Source organism: Poromitra crassiceps (assembly GCF_964638095.1).
Source record: "Poromitra crassiceps genome assembly, chromosome: 18".
NCBI classification, from domain to species: Eukaryota; Metazoa; Chordata; class Actinopteri; order Beryciformes; family Melamphaidae; genus Poromitra; species Poromitra crassiceps.
In genome coordinates this window covers 4803947-4827699 of record NC_139636.1, presented here as the reverse complement: position 1 = coordinate 4827699, position 23753 = coordinate 4803947, and the positions used below count along the sequence as shown (strand labels likewise).

Genomic DNA, 23753 nt, shown 5'->3' with positions numbered 1-23753 from the left:
AGTAGAGGGAGAGATGGGAAAGTGGATAGTAAATAGATGAGTTTTTAGTTTTCTTTTAAATATGGGCAGAGATGTGGCCGTTCAACACATAGCAAAGCAATTCACTGGATACTCTGCTCAGTGCTTTTAAACCAGGGATGTCAGAGATACGGCCCGCGGGCAGGTTTCATCCGGCCCGCGAGAGGTTTTGGATTTTTTTTTTTTTTTTTTTTTTTTTTTTAATTATTATTATTATTAAATTCGCACCCCATTATCATGAACTACGTGTGGCTAATAAGCAAGCTAAGAGTTCATTCATAAGTTAATTAACCTGCACTACAAGGAAGTATGTCAGTAGGTCATCAGGTGTAAACAAAGCCGCCATGATGCCACGCTGGAATTGAATCGCGCATTCAGCTACCTACCAAAAAACAAAAGAATCAACCACCACTCACTGAACAGCAGGCCAGGCGCCGCCTACTGGTTTACTAGTGGTTTTATTACTTTATTCAGGGTTAAAGTGGGTGCATCTCATTGTAAAATTGGACTTGGCCCAAATTGGGCTTCAAACGGCCCAAATTGGGCTTCAAACGGCCCAAATCGGTCTTCAAACGGCCCAAATCTGGCTTTAAACGGCCCAAATCTGGCTTCAAACGGCCCAAATTGAGCTTTAAACGGCCCAAATTTTTCGGGCGCCGGCACGCGCGTCGGCCCGTATCGGCCTGGCCTGCTTGGTATCTAATGCCCGGCCTGAATTATGATCCCAGTCCGCCCCTGAACAAGATGCTGTCGAAAAAGAGAAAGGTTGACACGGAATGCAGGCAGTTTCAAGAGAAATGGAAAGAGCAGTATTTCTTTTGTGAAGTAAATGGGTAAATGAGTCGAATTGATTTTAGTAAAAAAAAAAATCCGGCCCCCATGAGGTCTCAGTTGAACAAATCCGGCCCTCTACCTAATATGAGTCTGACACCCCTGTTTTAAACTGTCTGCACAGTGGGTGAGCTTATCTGCTTTTAAAGCATTAGTGACATATCTCACAGTGTGCTGTGACATCATATGATGATGTCACAGCACACTGTGGGATATGTCACTAATCACAGTAACGTGAACGTTCACAATCACAACCTGTCAATGCAGGGACATCTTCCAACATCAGCATTACATACAGTAATGTTAGGCAAACATCAGATGACTAAATAAATGGTTAATGATCATTGAATGACAACAATAGCCAATGAGCTGCATTGAGTCATTCTGGCAAGAAATGCATGGTGCATCATGAGAACACGGTACTTTAATTGAATTAAACTAAATTGTAATGTATCAGATTAATCTAATCATATTGAATACGTGCTATATCATCCTGTACTATCTCATATTCATTTTGCGCCTAAAATTCTTTATGTGCTCCTAACTTTTTCAACTTAGGAGCATAATGTGTTAAAGTGATAATCACACCACAGACAGCCAGTTCATAAATGCTGCAATGCTTCATCAATGGGCCATAGGCTCAATCCCCATTGTGTTAACTCAGCGATAATGACTTAAGAGACATTGATTTACATGAAAATCATTGAGAGAATCACTTTAAAATTAACAATATGTGTATACGAAATGACAAAGAAGGTAACACTTAAAATGTATTACTGTGGCACCAAAGGGCGTGGAGAAAAATGTGGGTGCATCTAAATGAAAAAGTTAGGCGCACCGGTGTAACCAATGTAAAAAGATAGTCTGGAATCCGTGCCCTCGCTGACATAACGTTTTTCAATACAAGGGTCTGGGCGGGACTTGATGTGCAGGTGTTGCTACCTAACTGTTAATTATGTCATTATGACAACAGTCACACAGAGCTTCAGCAGGTCAGCACCTGCATCTGTGTGCCTGTGTGTGTGTGTGTGTGTGTGTGTGTGTCCCAGCGGAAGCCAATCACCGGGGGGGTTTGTGTCTGCTCTTTCTGCTTTTTAATGAATACTTAATTGCAAATTGAGCCAAGATGAGGAGACGACATGAGAGAAAGGGATGTTTGTTGTTGGGAGAGATTGATTGATTGATTGATTTTATTTTGGATAAAGAATATATATATATAATAACAAAATCCAATTATTTCCATCATGGTCCCTGGTCTTTATACAAACATGACATACAGAGTTGACTCTGATGAAGACGCATATGGCATCGAAATGTTAGTCTTTTACTCTGCACCTAAGTAAAAGGTATTGAATGGTCCGAGCTGCTCCAGTTTTCTTTGTACTTTATGACATACAGTAAGACATAACATCAAATAAACCATACAGACCAATCCAAACAGGAGGCATAAAGCAACATAGCATTACACTGGAAGGCTCACACATGACTCTAGCTTACTCAATAAGACATTTTTCACAAGGTTTTTAAAACCATTCAGAGAATTTGCAGACTTAATGTCGTTAGGGATCTTGTTCCACTCTGCAGTGAGTGAGAGAGAGTGACAGAGAGAAGGTACAGTATGTGAAAAGCCCCTTTTAGACTGGCCAAAAATGCCACTAATATCCACAAACTACTGGCATTTTCTTCAGTCTGAAAGTTGCCAAGCTGGGCCGTTTAGCCGATAGAGCGATCCAGCAAGTGAGGCGGGTTATTAACGTGACGGCTCTGCGCGCCATGGCGATATACATCTTGGCGGTGGTCCAACGCGTTATTTTCTGACCCTGCTTCTCCTCCTCTCGATTTTTGTTTTTTGCATTTTGCCTTTATTTAGATAGGACAGTAGGCAGACAGAGGAAAGGTGGGGAGAGAGAGAGAGAGGTGATGACATGCAGCAAAGGACCTCGGGTCCGATTCGAACCCACGCTGGCCACGCGGAAGAGCGAGCCTCCGTCGTACGTGTGCTACGAGGTGAGCCCCCAGGACCCACTCCTCCTCCTCCTCTGGATTTGCTGCCCCTTTTGCAGCGTGAGTCAGTGATTCAGTGATTCCCACAGGCTGAAAGAAGATGTTGTAGAAGAAGTGTTGAAGGAAGGCTTAGATATCGAGCGCAGTGCAACGAGGTGTGTGGACGTGCACGAAGGTCAGGATGCTGCCACTTGACCTCAAGGTGTGACGGCAAGTGATAGGGGCCAGCCCACAGAGCAGCTGATGCCTGCGTGTGTGTGTGTGTGTGTGTGTGTGTGTTGCTCAGGGTTGGCGTTGTGTTGCTAACACCTTATAGGTTATTTATAACTTCTTTCTCTGATTCTCTCACTCTCATACCTAGATTATCACCCATCACATTTGTACCCCCCCCCCCTCTCCTGCACTCTCTTGCACTTGCTCTATCTCTCTCCCAAAGACACGCACACACACACGCACGCACGCACATACGCACACACACACACACACACACACACACACACACACACACACACACACACACACACACACACACACACACACACACACAGAGTGTAGCTGTGTTGACAAGACGTGGTCAGTGTGCACTTTGTCAGGACTAAGAGCTCTGTCGACATAGACCACAGAGAGAGTGCTGCTCACAGCCTATAGTGATAAGGAACCCATCACACAGAGTAGTGTGTGTGTGTGTGTGTGTGTGTCAGTGTCAGGACAAAGGGCGTTAGCTATCACCAATGCAGAACAGAGATAAAGAAGCAATTGCCCAGAGTGGTGTGTGTGTGTGTGTGTGTGTGTGTGTGTGTGTGTGTGTGTGTGTGTGTGCGCGCACGTGTGTGTTCACATGAGTAGGTGTGAGGAAGGATAAAAATATGAGGGTAGCCTATGGGAGGAAGAGGTGATAGAAAGAGGAGAGGGTCAGGGTCAGGCATGTTCTGTATGGTAAAGCACATACAACAGTCTTATATGGGCCTCCACAGAGTGGACTGGATAGTGTAGTTCTCCCTGTATGAGCAGTGTTCAGACGCACTAAATGAGCCAACATGTCAAATTCCTCTCAGCTTTAGATGATCTTTCGTCAGGATTCTGATTCATGGACTTCAAACACATTTTTAAGCAAAAGACTCCAGGCTTGAGGGATTTTGTCTCTCTTTGTTAGGATTGAGGGCATTTGCTTATAAATTGTCGGCTCTTGTTCATCAGTAACGTAATTGCCAGTTTACTCTGTTTTATTGTGGGAAAAGTGCAGAGTGTAGAAAAGGCTTGTGATGAATTCAAAGTGGGCATCAGAACAGGACATAGTTCCACTTTAGATGATCGTGGCGATGTTTTGTAGCTTGTCCTATCCCTGTCGCCTGGGAGTTGGGAATCACAAATCCATGTGATAGACGGAGCCAAATTCTAACGTTAGCCGCTTCCGCTAGCCAACAACAACAATATGACTTCCGGTCGGATTTCCCCTGAAATAACAGCCATTCTACACAAGTAACGCAAACAGAAGCCACTTTTATTTTGAAATCTGATATTGGAACGGAACTATCTAGTGTATTAATGATCTTTTCTTCACATAATGCCAACGCATCGATGCACGTTATGCAAGTCGATGCCAAACTGGCTTTAAAGGCATCACGGCCAGTTCAAAACAGGGCATGCCAAACTGGCCTTCAAGCCCCAATCAGTAAGATAACATTTTTTACTGTAATATAAGAGCTTTTTAGTCAGAGGACATGGTAGATTGACTTGTAATAGGGAGACTCTCGCCTTTATTTATCCCACACCGCCCTCCATTGGCCAGCCCTGGGACTAAGCAGTTTGTCTGCCACGTCCTGTGGCAATAAAAAAAAAGATGCGCGCATGCGCTCTACAGCGGCAGCGTTGGTGTTCCTGGAAACCAGGAAGTAACTCGATTTGGATTTGCTACAAAATTTATGTTTCACGGAACTATGGATTATTATTTCATCACGTGGTGAGTACCCGATGTCACAACATGTACATAGAGCTTTCTGGCGCTGTGTTTTGTTGACTTTGAACGGCGATATCGTTATCGATACTATTGCACGCAGAGGGCGCTGTTTCTCCAATAGCAAAACTTGGAAAACTTGCTGAATGGGGCTTTAAAGGCATCACGGCCAGTTCAAAACAGGGCATGCCAAACTGGCCTTGTGGATAGTTAATTTGAGAAGGAGCATAACGGGCACACTTGACTCCGGGGCCTCTTGGCCTTGGTATAAAATTAATGCCCTGTATCACAGAATAATATTGTGGTTAAATTGCCCATATGTCTGTCTCTGTGTCCATCTGTCTGCCACAGTGTGACACTAAACTAGCTTTCAGGTCACTCGTTTAGAGTTTGCCAAAGCTATGGGAAATCACAAGTCCATATGCACGCACACACACGCACAGACACACACACACACACACACACACACACACACACACACACACACACACACACACACACACACACACACACACACCAAAGGGCTCTCTCTTTGCTGACAGAAGGGCTTGGAGAGTGGGTAATGAGAAAAGGTCCTCATGCATGAAAGCTCACGTCAGCGTGCCAGCGAGCCCTGCACACGCGCACACACACACACACACACACACACACACACACACACACACACACACACACACACACACACACACACACGCACTTATTCACACAAACTCAGATCTATCATTATTTCTTTCTTCCATAATGTCAACATTAGAACTTGACATGCGGCAGGTTGGCTGATCATCATAAACACACGCTTATTGCTTCCTGCTGGCCACTGAGAAGCTCCTCCCTCTGCTGGAGCATAAATGGTTTATATATGAAGTCATTTTCTCCCAGTGAGCCCTGACTCTGCTGCTTGGAGCGCATCACTGAAGAGAGATCCTACTTGAACAGGTCAGGGATCATTATGGAAGGACTTTGAATCCACTCCCTGTGTCAAAATAAAAGTCAATGCTCCCAGAGGTTTTGGCAGCAGCCATTTTGCAGGACTTTCAGTTAGAAAACAGTAGCTGCTGCGCTGTCGTGACACAATCCACTGCAACAACACTGGCTATCTTTTGTTTATCTGAGAGAGGGAGAGAGAGAGAGAGAGAGAGAGAGAGAGGCATCTGCTGCTGTCAAATCACACAACATGTTTGACATATCCTCCCAAAAATGGATTATAATGAAGTAAATATTTGAGAACATTTATTTTAAAAGTGCACACACTGTATAGACCTCCCTCCCAGTTAGCATTGTACTCTAGCTGTATAGACCTCTCTCCCAGTTAGCATTGTACTCTACCTGTATAGACCTCCCTCCCAGTTAGCATAGTTAGCATTGTACTCTAGCTGTATAGACCTCCCTCCCAGTTAGCATTGTACTCTAGCTGTATAGACCTCCCTCCCAGTTAGCATAGTTAGCATTGTACTCTAGCTGTATAGACCTCCCTCCCAGTTAGCATAGTTAGCATAGTACTCTAGCTGTATAGACCTCCCTCCCAGTTAGCATTGTACTCTAGCTGTATAGACCTCCCTCCCAGTTAGCATAGTTAGCATTGTACTCTAGCTGTATAGACCTCCCTCCCAGTTAGCATAGTTAGCATTGTACTCTAGCTGTATAGACCTCCCTCCCAGTTAGCATTGTACTCTAGCTGTATAGACCTCCCTCCCAGTTAGCATAGTTAGCATTGTACTCTAGCTGTATAGACCTCCCTCCCAGTTAGCATTGTACTCTAGCTGTATAGACCTCCCTCCCAGTTAGCATAGTTAGCATTGTACTCTAGCTGTATAGACCTCCCTCCCAGTTAGCATAGTTAGCATTGTACTCTAGCTGTATAGACCTCCCTCCCAGTTAGCATTGTACTCTAGCTGTATAGACCTCCCTCGCAGTTAGCATTGTACTCTAGCTGTATAGACCTCCCTCCCAGTTAGCATTGTACTCTAGCTGTATAGACCTCCCTCCCAGTTAGCATAGTTAGCATTGTACTCTAGCTGTATAGACCTCCCTCCCAGTTAGCATTGTACTCTAGCTGTATAGACCTCCCTCCCAGTTAGCATTGTACTCTAGCTGTATAGACCTCCCTCCCAGTTAGCATAGTTAGCATTGTACTCTAGCTGTATAGACCTGTGCTGTGGCTTAGTGTTTGTAGGGGCTGTGAAAGTCACTGATGTAAATAGAGGCCTTGTGTATTTATATAGGACTGGCAGGCTGCCTGATTGATCTGAAACATTACACTGCATCAGACTGTGCTGTTCCTGAGACCACACACACACACACACACACACACACACACACACACACACACACACACACACACACACACACACACAAGTTGCTTAAAGTCGAGCTGAAATTATTTTAGATCACATCCCTGGGTCTATTTAACAACTACGGTAGGCAACTCGCGTGCTCGATTCCTAGGGCTCGCCCACATGCTCCCTTTTAAGGATGTATGCCAACAAATTCACAAAAATCTAATTTCTTCGGTTTTTCACATCAAAAGTCAACCATGTTGTCCTCATTCATAACGGAATCTACTGTGTGCTTACACGTCAAATTTCAACCCAATTTCAAGATTCAACCAATAATATCATGACATGACAGCTGTCACTGCGTGTCGCTGTGTGTGTGTGTGTGTGTGAGAGAGAGAGAGTGATGTGTGTGTGTGTGTGTGTGTGTGTGTGTGTGTGTGTGAGAGAGAGAGAGTGATGTGTGTGTGTGTGTGTGTGTGTGTGAGAGAGAGAGAGAGAAAGAGAGAGAGAGAGTGATGTGTGTGTGTGTGTGTGTGTGTGTGTGTGAGAGAGAGACAGAGAAAGAGAGAGAGAGTGATGTGTGTGTGTGTGTGTGTGTGTGTGTGTGTGTTAGGGGTCGACCGATATGGGTTTTTCAGGGCCGATATCGATATCGATTATCGGCAATGAAAGACACCGATAACCGATATTTTGGAACCGATATATGTTTGCAGTAAAAATTTAAATCTTGGTGTCAAAATTTAGAATAACACGACCCGTTGTTGAAATTCATTTTCTTCAGTTTATCCAACTACAATATTATTTGAAAATATTCACTCTATTAATATTGATATGAATCAAAGTGTATGTGTGTGTGTGTGTGTGTGTGTGTGTGTGTGTGTGTGTGTGTGTGTGTGTGTGTGTGTGTTTGTTCAATCTAGTGGAGACTTGGGCACATTATCAAGATAAAGCTGTGGACTTATACTTTTAACAAACTAACACCGACTCACTACAGTAACAAAATAATAGAGGGTTTCCCTCCGCTTACACCTGACACTAACCTCACCCCCAGGCTCTCAAAGGAGAATACTGAAACAAACACGTTCATCCGTGCATCCGCTGATGTAATGTCTCATCCTCGTTTATTCGGTTCCTTGTTCCAAGCAGAGAGAGAGTCAGAGAGAGCAGAAAAAAAGTCCGCTGCAGCTTGCCCAGACATGCCTGCCTGCCAATGTATTTTTCGGACACGCAGCGCGGACACGCAGCGCTGGATCAATAAAACAGCTTCGCTACTGACAACCAAGTCAAGTCAAGTCAAGTCAAATTTTATTTATATAGCACCTTTCATACACAAAGGCAATTCAAGGTGCTTTACAAAAAAAATCGAAAAAACAAGCAGCAAAGCAATGCACATATAAAAAAACACATAAAAAACACAGCCGACAGTTTTAGTTAAAATATATACTCAAATTAACAAACATGAAACATTATTTCTGTTTTAAATAAGTTACAAGGCATTCTTCAGTATTATTATTACATGCACAGTCCATTTGTTGGAAATGTACAGGAATCTTTTTTTTTTTTAATTACAGGCCGAGAGAGGCAGTAGTTTAGTAGCAGTTAAAAGCAAGAGTAAACATAAAGGTCTTTAGCTTGGATTTAAAAATAGGCAGAGTAGGGGCAGATCTAATGTGTTCAGGGAGTTTGTTCCAGTTATGAGAGGCATAGTGGGAGAACGCGGCTTCACCATGTTTTGATTTGGTCCTCGGGACAATTAGTAGACCAGTGCCTGAAGATCTCAGGGATCTGGATGGTTCATAGTGTAGAAGCATTTCAGAGATGTAGTGTGGGCCTGACCCGTTGAGAGATTTGTAAACTATTAGCAGAATTTTAAAGTCTATTCTAAGATTTACTGGCAGCCAATGCAGGGATTTGAGAACATGCAGGGATTTGAGACCATGGCCATTTGATTCAAAAAGAGCGACGCTACACCGTGGACACGCACGCTACTATGGAATTAAAAACTAGTGCCCCATACACTGCTTTGTGAGGTTACTAGGCTATTTTGCCCTCTTCAACAGCGGTGGACGGTGATAAGTTTGAGTTGCACTTGCACAGCAGGCACCAACGTTACTCAAAGATATATGCTATCAGTACACAAATAATCTCTGTTATCTTATCGTTATCACTGCAACAATCATCTCTCTCACTTATAGACAGACCTATCTCCACACACTTTGCACTGTGCGAGGCTGCGCTTCATACGAATCGCTCATAAGATCGTGGTGTTTTTGAAATGTCAGCGTAGGTAATTATTATGTATATTAACTTTAGTACAACTTCGGCATGGCAATATCTGCAGCTTTACCTTAACACTGTGACTGTCACACAGTCGCAACAGCCAACTAGTCAAGTCCGCTGTCCGCTCCACAGAGGCAGCACAGCTCAGACGGCCACGGCCTGCCTCTGTGCAGGCTGGAGCACTGAGGTGTCAGATTTCATCTCTGAGCAGCTCTCTGATAGGCTATTGCTCGATGTGTAACCAATCAGATAGCGCTGTGGGAGGGACATTGCTCCAGATCACACAGAGGGAACTACAGTACTGTAGGAGAGGCTCCTTCCAGCCGCAGCAGCTGCAAATTAGCGCATTTTTTTATTGAATTATTATATCGGCAAACAGCCAATGAAAATGCCGATACAGATAATCGGCAAAATGTTGAATATCGGCCATAATAATCGGCCAAACCGATAATCGGTCGACCCCTAGTGTGTGTGTGAGAGAGAGACAGAGAAAGAGAGAGAGAGTGATGTGTGTGTGTGTGTGTGTGTGTGTGTGTGTGTGAGAGAGAGAGATGTGTGTGTGTGTGTGTGTGTGTGTGTGTGTGTGTGTGTGTGTGAGTGTGAAAGAGAGAGAGTGATGTGTGTGTGAGAGAGAGAGAGAGTGATGTGTGTGTGAGAGTGATGTGTGTGTGTGTGTGTGTGTGTGTGTGTGTGTGTTTGTGTGTGTGTGTGTTTGTGTGAAGAGCAGGGAGCCTGACCTAGCTATTTGACCACGTCATGTTGTTTCCTTTCATCTGGAACAAGACTCTATAAGAAGATAACAGCACATTACATCAGTTGTGTGACACAAGGAGAAGCACAGTCATCTTAAAGCAGCCACGCCTCACACATGGCTGCTGCTCACCTGCTTCCTGCGTGCTGTTACGCCACTCATCCACATGTCAGCACGTGACATTTTCCTCAGCAGGGGGTTAGCTCCTCAGAGCGCTCATTCATCTCTCTATTGTGCCTTAATGATCCGTTGAATTTGAAAAGTGTTTCTAACCCTCACGCTTGTCCTGGCTGGAATGAAAGTGAAACGAGTCTGCTGCTGTTTCAGGAGACTCTGCCTTTGTTTTGTGCTCTTTTCACAGTGAGCTGTCTGCACAGTGAGCTGCACTGTGATGAGGGATACCTGTGTCAATTAAAATCCCAATTCAACACGATAGCCTACGCATTTTAGGCTATCGTGTAGGGATGAAACAATAACCGGTTTGAATGATAACCACGATAAAATTCCTTATGATAACCGTACGCTTTGAAAAACATGGTTCAATACTGTCCATCATCAACCAAAGTTGGCAACAGTCTCCCAGATGCAAAAGTGCAGCCTTGGAGAAGTGATTTCAGTGAGTCTATCAATCCTTTTGGGGTCTGAGTTTTCAATATGAAACTTGGTGAAATGATTTTGTTTATATTTTGTTTTTATTTGTTGTTTTTGCTGAGATGGTCTCCTGCTCCCTAAAGCCTACTGGTGTACTAATGTGTGTGTGTGTGTATGTGTGTGTGTGTGTGTGTGTGTGTGTGTGTGTGTGTGTTCAGGATCATCCATGAGGACGGTTTCTCCGGCGACGACGTGAAGCAGTACAAGCCTGTCGTTTATAGCAACACCATCCAATCTCTGGCTGCCATCGTCCGCGCCATGGATACGCTGGGCCTGGATTATGGAGACAAAGAACGCAAGGTCAGCACTCACATTCACACCTGCTGTGTGTACACACACACACACACACACACACACACACACACACACACACACACACACACAGAAGTTCCAATCACTCCCACCAGGCGTCTCTGATCACAAACATACACTGAATCCAAGCAGTTCCACTAAAATGATCACAGTTAACCTACACATGAACCTGTTTGTGTGTACAGTGATCAGGTGAATGTGTACAGTGGTCAGGTGAATGTGTACAGTGATCAGGTGAATGTGTACTGTGATCAGGTGAATGTGTACAGTGATCAGGTGAATGTGTACTGTGATCAGGTGAATGTGTACTGTGATCAGGTGAATGTGTACAGTGATCAGGTGAATGTGTACAGTGATCAGGTGAATGTGTACTGTGATCAGGTGAATGTGTACAGTGGTCAGGTGAATGTGTACAGTGATCAGGTGAATGTGTACTGTGATCAGGTGAATGTGTACTGTGATCAGGTGAATGTGTACTGTGATCAGGTGAATGTGTACTGTGATCAGGTGAATGTGTACTGTGATCAGGTGAATGTGTACTGTGATCAGGTGAATGTGTACAGTGATCAGGTGAATGTGTACTGTGATCAGGTGAATGTGTACTGTGATCAGGTGAATGTGTACAGTGATCAGGTGAATGTGTACAGTGATCAGGTGAATGTGTACTGTGATCAGGTGAATGTGTACTGTGATCAGGTGAATGTGTACTGTGATCAGGTGAATGTGTACAGTGGTCAGGTGAATGTGTACAGTGATCAGGTGAATGTGTACAGTGATCAGGTGAATGTGTACTGTGATCAGGTGAATGTGTACTGTGATCAGGTGAATGTGTACTGTGATCAGGTGAATGTGTACAGTGATCAGGTGAATGTGTACAGTGGTCAGGTGAATGTGTACAGTGATCAGGTGAATGTGTACAGTGGTCAGGTGAATGTGTACAGTGATCAGGTGAATGTGTACAGTGATCAGGTGAATGTGTACAGTGGTCAGGTGAATGTGTACAGTGATCAGGTGAATGTGTACAGTGGTCAGGTAGTGGGTGTGGAAGCGATGGTAACGACACAGCCTCACAGCTGAGGTTGATGCTCATCAGCTCATAAAGGCTCTATTGTATCAGTGGACACTAGACATCCTCATCTGAATGGATTATTTACCAAAAGAGCTTGATCATGTGCAGGTGTAGTAGTCATGTGGGAGGACAGTCACCATGCCGTGGTCTCTGGATTCCATCCACATCAGCTGGTTAAAGTACACCTACTGTACGTCCGCCATGCAGCTGGTCAGTGTGCTCAGTGACTGGTGGGTTTAGCCACATGTGAGCGAAACATGCACAGTCAGCAGGCTACAGCTGTGTCTGCTCAGGTAGCATGTGATCCACTGCAGTTCTGTTCCAGGTAGCATGTGATCCACTGCAGTTCTGTTCCAGGTAGCATGTGATCCACTGCAGTACTGTTCCAGGTAGCATGTGATCCACTGCAGTACTGTTCCAGGTAGCATGTGATCCACTGCAGTTCTGTTCCAGGTAGCATGTGATCCACTGCAGTGCTGTTTCAGGTAGCATGTGATCCACTGCAGTGCTGTTTCAGGTAGCATGTGATCCACTGCAGTTCTGTTCCAGGTAGCATGTGATCCACTGCAGTGCTGTTTCAGGTAGCATGTGATCCACTGCAGTACTGTTCCAGGTAGCATGTGATCCACTGCAGTTCTGTTCCAGGTAGCATGTGATCCACTGCAGTTCTGTTCCAGGTAGCATGTGATCCACTGCAGTGCTGTTTCAGGTAGCATGTGATCCACTGCAGTACTGTTCCAGGTAGCATGTGATCCACTGCAGTACTGTTCCAGGTAGCATGTGATCCACTGCAGTACTGTTCCAGGTAGCATGTGATCCACTGCAGTACTGTTCCAGGTAGCATGTGATCCACTGCAGTACAGTCTCAGGTAGCATGTGATCCACTGCAGTACTGTTCCAGGTAGCATGTGATCCACTGCAGTACAGTTCCAGGTAGCATGTGATCCACTGCAGTACAGTTTCAGGTAGCATGTGATCCACTGCAGTACTGTTTCAGAGAGAGGGAGGCGGAGCGGCTGCTGCTGAAACTATGTCCAGAGCTGAGGCTACTTCCTGTAGCAGGTGTTGTTGGATATATAAATTAGTTATCACTATCTATTCATATGTCTATTCGTCCATCGTGACTTCATAGACTTGATCAATCCCTGTGTGAGAACACTGCTACGAAAGGAATGCTAGAGGGTATTATACAAAGAACTGCAAGGAAAAGGACAGCATAGTGTTTTTTTTTTGGGGGGGGGGGGGGGGTGATGACAATACAGGAAGTGTTAAAGTTTAGTTCTGGATGTCAAAGTTGTTTGTCCTTCTTGCTTGGCTCTGATATGAGCAGGAACTTTGACAGGCTGTTAGTGAGCGACTAGTAACGACCGATGCGTGATCCGCGGTCTATAGACCCTTTTCACGGGGGCCATTTTGTGTTGAAAAGGCCGGGTAAACATAGGTGCAAGCAAAACACTAATGAGGGTTTCAAACTTCCATGATTGGAATTTGGAAACGTGCTTGCACCTGTGTTTACCCTGTTTTTTCAACATCAAATGGCCCCTGTGAAAAGGGTCTATTGGAAAGGGCAGCCAACTAACACCATTAAGATGGTGACAAAATTCCTTCCAGCGCTTTCAGCTAGGCCTCCTTCTAAGTCGTCTAAATCCTACAGCACACAACACAACACACAACACAACACACAACACAACACAACACACAACACACAACACAACACAACACACAACACAACACAATGCACAACACAACACAACACGCAACACAACACGTCAGACATGGGGAAGGCTCAGAGATGTGAGGTGACAGACAGCATCATACGCTCATGATGTGGCGTCAACAGTGACAATTTAGATTGATACATGTTATCTTTGGATGGTTGCTGCAGCAATGATAGGATACAGCAAATTAAAACCTTAAAGTTGATCTTAAAAATCACAAGTAGAAATGTATAAAATTATGAATTAAACGTAAGGGGAAAATATGTATTGGAAAATTACAGAAATTAGGCTTAGGCAAATAAAGACGTGAGAATATTATGTATTGTACAATATGAAAATATACTAAAAACACAAATCATACACCATATACGATGATGATGATGATGATGATGATGATGATGGGATGGAAAATGAATGTTTCACTGACATCAGTGTCTTGACTTGACAACTGTAGAACTGTAGCCAGGATCCAGCCAGCTGACTGCACTTCTGTGTGATCCTGCCTGGGGTCACGGGTTCATGAAGGTTGTGTTGTAAACCTCACACACGTGCGCACGCACACACACACACACACACACACACACACACACACACACACACACACACACACACACACACACACACGGGCGTCATTGGCCATAACCTTAACCGAAGGCACAGTATATTTTTAATCACAGGAGAGCTATTGATACTCCAAGAGGAGAAGGCTGAAATAACAATACATGTATTGATTAGGATATGATATCTGTGTGTGTGTGTGTGTGTGTGTGTGTGTGTGTGTGTGTGTGTGTGTGTGTGTGTTGTGTGTGTGTGTGTGTTTAATATAGATGCGTATTGTATTTCTAGTCAGCAAAGGTGAAGAGAAGGTTCCCAAGGCATGATGGTTCATTCATTGTCGCCAGTGTCATCTGGGGAGAGAGGCAACCAGTGTGTGTGTGTGTGTGTGTGTGTGTGTGTGTGTGTGTCAAGTCAAGTCATGTGACTTCAGAAACCTCTTCTTCGCCCTCCCCCCCTTGTGCTCTCTCCCTCCCTCCCTCCCAACGGAGAGAAGGAGCTGCAGAAACAGGAGGAAGAAAACAGCTGATGGGAGTGGCACACACACACACACACACACACACACACACACACACACACACACACACACACACAGGGATGCAGGAGTGGATCTCTCACTGTGAAAAGAACAGAGGATTGAGAATGAGAGAGAAGAGATAAATACATCCTGTCTTTTCTCACCTGCACATGGGAACACATGATGCCACAGCTCATGTTGTATCTCACTCTGAAAAAGAAAGAAGAATACATCTATGATTCATTTCCCATCTTCTTGCCAACATAAATGGTTGTTTGCTGCTCCCTTGTCTCCAGATCGTTCCACAAAGCCTAGTGGTGTACTGATGTAAGTGCAGATGGTAGGGAGGGATAGTGTGTTCAGGAGGAGAAAGTATTACCTTGTGAGGCAGCTGAATTTGCGAGATCACACTCACGCGAGAATCCATCTTGCCAGGCTTCAAGTGATGCGTTATTGGCCGAACCACAGTGATTCAGACCAATCGGTGTCTTATGAGGAACTGCTGGCAGCTACGCTCGTTCAGCTCCTCATTCAAAACAACTATGGCGAAACCCGTGAATCAATAAATATGTTTTGAACTTAACATAATTTTTTATAGATAATCTTTTTAGACTTTGCGCCAAACTTTGTTTTTCTACGTACTTTCTCCGAATTGTAACTTATTATTAACTGCAGCCATTTCCTCTTCTCTTCCTCATCGCAAGGAAAGCGGTAAAATGACGGTTGAATCGTTTTTTGTGTGTCTCGGATCTATTCCAACAATGAGGGACACGTACAGCACTGTACAGAGAGGTTTGGCGCTTGGAAGTCGTATTTTGTCGGGAGGTCATTATGTCACAGCTTAACAAGAGAATAGCAGAGCCAGGAAGCCAAACAAACACCAACAAAACCATAAGGCCAGCAGAGGAGGGAAAGAGGAGCGCATTTAAGAGGAGAGAGAGAATGGAGAGAATAATGTGACAGTGGAAGAGAGGTGGAGAGAGAGACCAGACCGGGCTTGTGTTTAAGAGGAGAGAGAGAATGGAGAGAATAATGTGACAGTGGAAGAGAGGTGGAGAGAGAGACCAGAGTGGGCTGGTGTTTAAGAGGAGAGAGAATGGAGAGAATTATGTGACAGTGGAAGAGAGGTGGAGAGAGAGACCAGACCGGGCTTGTGTTTAAGAGGAGAGAGAGAATGGAGAGAATAATGTGACAGTGGAAGAGAGGTGGAGAGAGAGACCAGAGCAGGCTGGTGTTTAAGAGGAGAGAGAGACCAGAGCAGGCTGGTGTTTACACTTTCCCTCACAGTAATAACTAGAGGACTTTCGAGGCAGATCCCTTCTTCACTCCAACAGAAGAAAGATGAGTTTTCTTCCAGAACGAGACACGCATCTCTTTTACCGACACAGTTTTGAAGACCTGCAAGCAGTTTTGGAGATATTGAAGAAGGAATATCATCTTAACTCATTGAGTGCCAGCCACTTTTGGAGAACGGACGCTCACAGTGCCAGAGTTTCAGAGCGTTTTCAGTGATTTCTCGAGGCCCACAGAATATTGTGTGATATTACTATGTAAACACCGAACACGCACAAAGAACGAGGAGACTCTCTTCTATCATCTGCAAAAAAAAGTTTATTGATACCATTTTCCGTTCTTTAGTTATGAGCCGGAGAAGATAGGTTGTTTTGAGCAAAAAGACACGTTTCAAATTAGAAGCTGAGATATTCCGCCTTTTGTGAAATGAAGCATTTCAAGCACATTCACTGACTCTAGCTAATATTTTCTGATGTAGTGACGTGGTGTAGTTGTGTGGTGCCCTGCGTGCCCCACCCCCCCCCCCCCCCCCTCAGCTGCAAACTCCTCCCCACACTAACACACAGCCTAAACACGCACCCAGCGTCTATTTTCGGAGCGCTCCGTTTTTGTGCGCCGGCTCCCAGCGCGACACGGAAAAGCCAAACCGGACTGCTGAGAATGGTTTGGCCCTTCGGCGTCGGGTGCTGCCTTTCTGGCGGCTAATCGTGTGGAGAAACTATGCAGACAGACAGACAGAGGCAGAGGGGCTCAGTTGTGGGCGCGGATTGACTGCTGTTCGCAGCCAACGTCAGCTCCAGACAGAGCAATCTATATGGCTCTGGCTGCAGCATGAGCGGTTTCTCTTTCATCACAGGGCTTTTTCCTGCTGTTTTCCTTTCTCTAATCTGGAGAGCACTGTCGCCACCTAATGGGTCTGTAAAATAGGTTATACACCTTCAATAGCTCCCATATTTTTATAGGAGATGTAATAGGCTTTGATCCACGTCCCACCGTCAAAAAACGCAATTGACGACAATCGTCGTCATTGGCACTCTACGTCACTAATCGAATTGACGACGATTGTCGTCATTGGCACTCAATGAGTTAAGATGCTTTTACAAATCGTTACCATGTTGTCTTGGAAGGAAACCCAGCAAAAACAAGATGGAAGCAAGCAGTTATTTTATTCAGGTTACAAATGGAGACACTAACCAGTAGCTCTCTCTCTCTCTTGGCCTTTTACCATTCAGAAAGCCTCGCACGCCCAGTGCAGCTTGTGTCTCGAGCCGCAAAGGAGCGACAGCAGCGATATGGCAGTGTCAAGAGTCGCAGTTGAAATGGTGGATAAACATTGCATTTCCTTTTTAAGTCCTTCGAAATAAAATAAAATAGAAATCCGTTAGGTTGTCAGCTGCTGTCCCTCAGGCTGGGGCAACTAAACACATATTTCGCCGCTATTCTTGTAGTCTTTCCATCACCTAGGACTAATTGTAATGGATGACTTTCAGGTAGTTGGTCAAATATCGAAGCAGCATTTTTAAATAGATCAGAAATGTCTTCATATTTCTTACGATGAAGAAGAAAGTGCCCCTCTGTCGACCTCACCTGTCGTGCAGAGTGTCTCTTCTATTAGGAGCCAGCACTTCCTGTGCCTTCCCCTCTCTATAGCCTCTCATTATCCTACTCAGAAATACTCCTCTCCACCTGTCTCACCATGCACCACCTCTCCACCTGTCTCTCCATGCACCATCTCTCCACCTGTCTCACCATGCACCATCTCTCCACCTGTCTCTCCATGCACCATCTCTCCACCTGTCTCTCCATGCACCATCTCTCCACCTGTCTCACCATGCACCACCTCTCCACCTGTCTCAGCATGCACCATCTCTCCACCTGTCTCACCATGCACCATCTCTCCACCTGTCTCACCATGCACCACCTCTCCACCTGTCTCACCATGCACCATCTCTCCACCTGTCTCACCATGCACCATCTCTCCACCTGTCTCACCATGCACCATCTCTCCACCTGTCTCACCATGCACCATCTCTCCACCTGTCTCACCATGCACCACCTCTCCACCTGTCTCACCATGCACCATCTCTCCACCTGTCTCACCATGCACCATCTCTCCACCTGTCTCACCATGCACCACCTCTCCACCTGTCTCACCATGCACCATCTCTCCACCTGTCTCACCATGCACCATCTCTCCACCTGTCTCACCATGCACCACCTCTCCACCTGTCTCACCATGCACCACCTCTCCACCTGTCTCACCATGCACCATATCTCCACCTGTCTCACCATGCACCATCTCTCCACCTGTCTCACCATGCACCATCTCTCCACCTGTCTCACCATGCACCATCTCTCCACCTGTCTCACCATGCACCACCTCTCCACCTGTCTCACCATGCACCATCTCTCCACCTGTCTCTCCATGCACCATCTCTCCACCTGTCTCACCATGCACCATCTCTCCACCTGTCTCACCATGCACCATCTCTCCACCTGTCTCACCATGCACCATCTCTCCACCTGTCTCACCATGCACCATCTCTCCACCTGTCTCACCATGCACCATCTCTCCACCTGTCTCTCCATGCACCATCTCTCCACCTGTCTCACCATGCACCACCTCTCCACCTGTCTCTCCATGCACCATCTCTCCACCTGTCTCACCATGCACCACCTCTCCACCTGTCTCACCATGCACCATCTTTTCTCTCCTCATCTCCTCATCATCCACCCCCTTGTTTCTCTGGCTAGTTGCTATGGCAACCCAGTGTTTTGTCTTCCCCTCAACACATTCCGCAAGCCCGTGTCCAAGGGCGGTGTGACTCTCTCTCTGTCTCTCTGTCTTTCACTCTCTCTGTCTCTCTCTCTCTCTCTCTGTCTTTCACTCTCTCTGTATCTCTCTCTCTCTCTCTGTCTTTCACTCTCTCTGTATCTCTCTCTCTCTCCCCCTGTCTTTCACTCTCTCTGTATCTCTCTCTCTCTCTCCCTGTCTTTCACTCTCTCTGTATCTCTCTCTCTCTCTCTCTCTGTATCTCTCTCTCTCTCTCTCTCCCTGTCTTTCACTCTCTCTGTATCTCTCTCTCTCTCTCTGTCTTTCACTCTCTCTGTATCTCTCTCTCTCTCTCCCCCTGTCTTTCACTCTCTCTGTATCTCTCTCTCTCTCTCCCTGTCTTTCACTCTCTCTGTATCTCTCTCTCTCTCTCTCTCTGTATCTCTCTCTCTCTCTCTCTCTCTGTCTTTCACTCTCTCTGTATCTCTCTCTCTCTCTCTGTCTTTCACTCTCTCTGTATCTCTCTCTCTCTCTCCCCCTGTCTTTCACTCTCTCTGTATCTCTCTCTCTCTCTCCCTGTCTTTCACTCTCTCTGTATCTCTCTCTCTCTCTCTCTCTGTATCTCTCTCTCTCTCTCTCTCCCTGTCTTTCACTCTCTCTGTATCTCTCTCTCTCTCTCTGTCTTTCACTCTCTCTGTATCTCTCTCTCTCTCTCTCCCTGTCTTTCACTCTCTCTGTATCTCTCTCTCTCTCTCCCTGTCTTTCACTCTCTCTGTATCTCTCTCTCTCTCTCCCTGTCTTTCGCTCTCTCTGTATCTCTCTCTCTCTCTCCCTGTCTTTCTCTCTCTCTGTATCTCTCTCTCTGTCTCTCTCTCTGTCTTTCACTCTCTCTGTATCTCTCTCTCTCTCTCCCTGTCTTTCGCTCTCTCTGTATCTCTCTCTCTCTCTCCCTGTCTTTCTCTCTCTCTGTATCTCTCTCTCTGTATCTCTCTCTCTGTCTCTCTCTCTGTCTTTCACTCTCTCTGTATCTCTCTCTCTGTCTTTCACTCTCTCTGTATCTCTCTCTCTCTCTCCCTGTCTTTCACTCTCTCTGTATCTCTCTCTCTCTCTCCCTGTCTTTCTCTCTCTCTGTATCTCTCTCTCTCAATGACAGCAGGCCTGAAATAGACCTTGCATTGTCACTGCTGTATGAATCTTCTTCTTCTTCTTCTTCTTCTTCTTCTTCTTCTTCTTCTTCTTCTTCTTCTTCTTCTTCTTCTTCTTCTTCTTCTTCTTCTTCTTCTTCTTCTTCTTCTTCTTCTTCTTCTTCTTCTTCTAGCACAATGGGCTCCTAAACATGAGTCAAATCCCCTGGAGGGGGAGGTTATAAATTGATTTCATATTCAAAATGCTGTATAGCCACTTTGAGAGGGGTCGGTTTATCAATACTTTACGTCTCAAATATCAAGGCCCAGTCTTTAGACCACTTTGTCAGCTGCATGATTTGAAAAAATAAAGGCAGCAGATTCCACCCGCTAGTTTGTTCCAACACAAATTGACTGCAGGCGCACTGTTGTAAAAGAAGCAGAAGAGCGTCTCCTCTTGTCTCACTATACTCTTTGTCTGCGCTCACACCGGAAATGGCGGAAATATTTACCGGAAACAACGGCCATGACAGTTTGCCCCCATATAACATCAGTATGGATCCCCACTAAAAACATGCAGATCATCATCTGATCTCCATTCCAGATGTAAGCAGAGTTGGTGGTGTGGGAAACCCTGCACTACTGGACTGGCACATCAGCACATCATCTTGCACTCGCACCAATGTGACTGTGTGACATTTTGGTGGCAGTCTCAAACCCTTGGTTTGTCTGTGTCCAGTTCTCCTAAAGTTCTTCTTCAGTACTGTACTAGTTGTGAGGTCTTACATTCACTTTTTACCTTTTTTTTTTTAACCTTTATTTATACAGGGGGAGTCTCACTGAGAGCAATGCTCTCTTTTTCAGGAGCGCCCTGTTCACATTCACACACACATTCACACCTGGAAGCTGACCAGTACAACCACAGTCTGATCTGCTGGCCACTGATCAGCTCCACTGGAGCAGTTGGGGTTAAGGGCTTTGCTCAAGGGCACCTCAGTGGTGGTAATGAGGGAGGGGCAAGCGCTGCATTTTCACTTTCCCCAGCCAGATTTATCCTGCCGGTCCCGGGGATTGAACCGACGACCTTCCGGTCACAAGATGGCTTCTCTAACCGCTGGGCCACCACTGCCCCATAGTACATTGTGTACTGAGTGTGTACTGAATAGCGTGTAGCATACTGCAGTGGATCTTAAGAGCAAGCCGTGGGCCATAGCTAGTGTGAGACACATGCTGGTTCTGTGTGTGTGTGTGTGTGTGTGTGTGTGTGTGTTGCTGATGCATTGCCCCTTAGCTACATTTTCTGTACATTAATTGCTTCAATGCTTCTGCACAATTCTTTGGCCCAGCTGGATAATACAGTATGTGTGCGAATGCAAGCTTACTACCCCTGTGTGTGTGTGTGTGTGTGTGTGTGTGTGTGTGTGTGTGTGTGTGTGTCTGAGGTGTGTGTGTGTGTGTGTGTGTGTGTGTGTGTGTGTTATTGTTTGTTGTTAGGCCTGTTTGTAGGAACAGATATAGTCATAGACAGAAAATGCAAATGGGGCCTGCGGTACACCTGTGCACACGCACATGTACAGTGTACATATGTACACACACACACACACACACACACACACATACACACACACACACACACACACACACACACACACACACACACACACACACACACACACACACACACACACACACACACACACACACACAAAGTGAACATCATTTTCACATCACCTGGACGACCAGTGAGTGAACATTCTGTTTTCTCTGATTTGAAGCATAGTGCAGAATTTCGGCCACAGGAAGTGTCATTTTTGAGGTAGGAAGTTCATCTTGGGCTCAAATTGAAGCTTATGAACTTGGGCAGTTTTCTAAATACAAGTGAGGACGTGATATTCACCATAAAGTGCTTGAAAATAATCATTTCTGGGGAGGATTTGTCAAACGGACAGTATTTTTGTGAGTTTTGTGGGTGAAATTATAAAATAGAATTGCAGCAAGCCCCAGAATCTTATTTTGATACTTCCCCCTATGTTCCAGCATACTTCCTGCAACATTTCATGCATGCATGACTATTTATGCCACCTTATTATTTGCATTTACATGATTTTTGTCCCAAAAAGGTTTTTTTGGGCCCCTGAGACCAAACGGCCCGAGTTGAACGTGGCCCCTCTGCTTTTGAGATGGCCCAAGGCCCCAAAACATCCTGAGGGGTGTGGCTGGCTCCTGAGGGTAGGGCTGTGCGATTTTGCCTAAAACTAAAATTGACGATTTTTTCTCTCAAAACTCGATTTTCGATTTCGATTTCGATTTATTATACTATTATACTTCTCTAAACATTTGTTGCCCTGCAGAGCTCTTTTTCCCCCTTTTTTCCATAATTGACAATTTACGCTTTTACTCTGAAGGCAGAACAACTCAACTTCCTGTTTTAGCTTGCCGCTGCTATGCTTAACTTCCTGGCTGTTGCTTGCTAACTTGACACTGGTGGATTTGCGTGTTCCTCCGTGAGATAATTATATTAGTGTCTAAGCGACCACCCGTGCTCGGAGTTAACTAGAATAACACAAAGTCACAACAGGAATGCGTGGAACTGCGATAGCAGTTAGGGGGAAATTCAGACACACAGGGACAGGTGAGTCAGCTGAGGCTGCTAACTTACAGCCATGAATACAGCCAATCTATCTATCAGTAGCCTACTCGGTGGCCTCACGTGTTGTTTTGTTATTATGTGAACTGTAAAGGCAACGTTTCATCGTCCGGTGATAACGTCTGTGTTCGTGTGCGCGCGTGAGTGTGTTGTGGCAATCGTTATCTTGTAGGCTACAGCCCGCAGTGCAACAAGCTGCGTTCAGTGCTCACTGTCGGAGGTGTTGAAATAAGTCCATTGCGCTGCTGTCTTTAGTAGCCAGTATCACAGCCTGTAGAGAGACTTTACAGCGGGGAGAATGGACAAGTAGCAGCATGCGTACATGAGAGAGAGCCGCCCCGCGTAACGTACTTACCCTAGTTAAAGTGAAAACTAAATTTAAAATTTAAAATTTTAATAAAAATAAAAAAAAACGATTTTACGATTTTCATTTTTTTAACATCGTCCTAACTAATTAATTCGATTACGATTCAAAATCGATTAATCGCACAGCCCTACCTGAGGGGTGTGCCTGGCTCCTGAGGGGTGTGGCTGGCTCCTGAGGGGTGTGGCTGGCTCCTGAGGGGTGTGGCTGGCTCCTGGCCTATTCATAGTATTCCGATGATGTCACAAGCCTTTTTCCTACCAATATGGCGCTGCAATGCACACAGCTCATTGGCTGTAAGTGTCACTTGATTGTAATCACCTGTTAATTGATTACAATCACCTGTTGTTTTCCTACCAAAATGGCTGTGTGGTGATGTAACAGAATACCATCAATAGCCTAGTGTTGTTGTCTTCTGACCGCTACACTGTCTGCATACTTACTGCACCACTTTTTGTGCTCTCTAAAACGCAATTATGAGATTGAAGGACAGGTGAAGAGGAGGAAATTAAGGACGTGCACACACACACACACACACACACACACACACACACACACACACACACACACACACACACACACACACACACTCATCAGAAAAACACTTGATGTGTCT

General features: G+C 45.3%; 1 protein-coding gene across 2 annotated transcripts in view; it reads left to right on the top strand.

The window, feature by feature from the left end:
* The window catches only part of gnao1a (guanine nucleotide binding protein (G protein), alpha activating activity polypeptide O, a), a gene marked incomplete at its 3' end in the record, with an annotated part of 167293 nt that overhangs the window by 25009 nt on the left and 118531 nt on the right, over positions 1-23753 (top strand). For both annotated transcript variants that reach the window (XM_083655104.1, XM_083655103.1), the window contains exon 3: positions 10924-11065. In XM_083655104.1, the coding sequence (XP_083511230.1) occupies positions 10924-11065 (142 nt within the window). The remainder of the gene's footprint in view (positions 1-10923; positions 11066-23753) is intronic.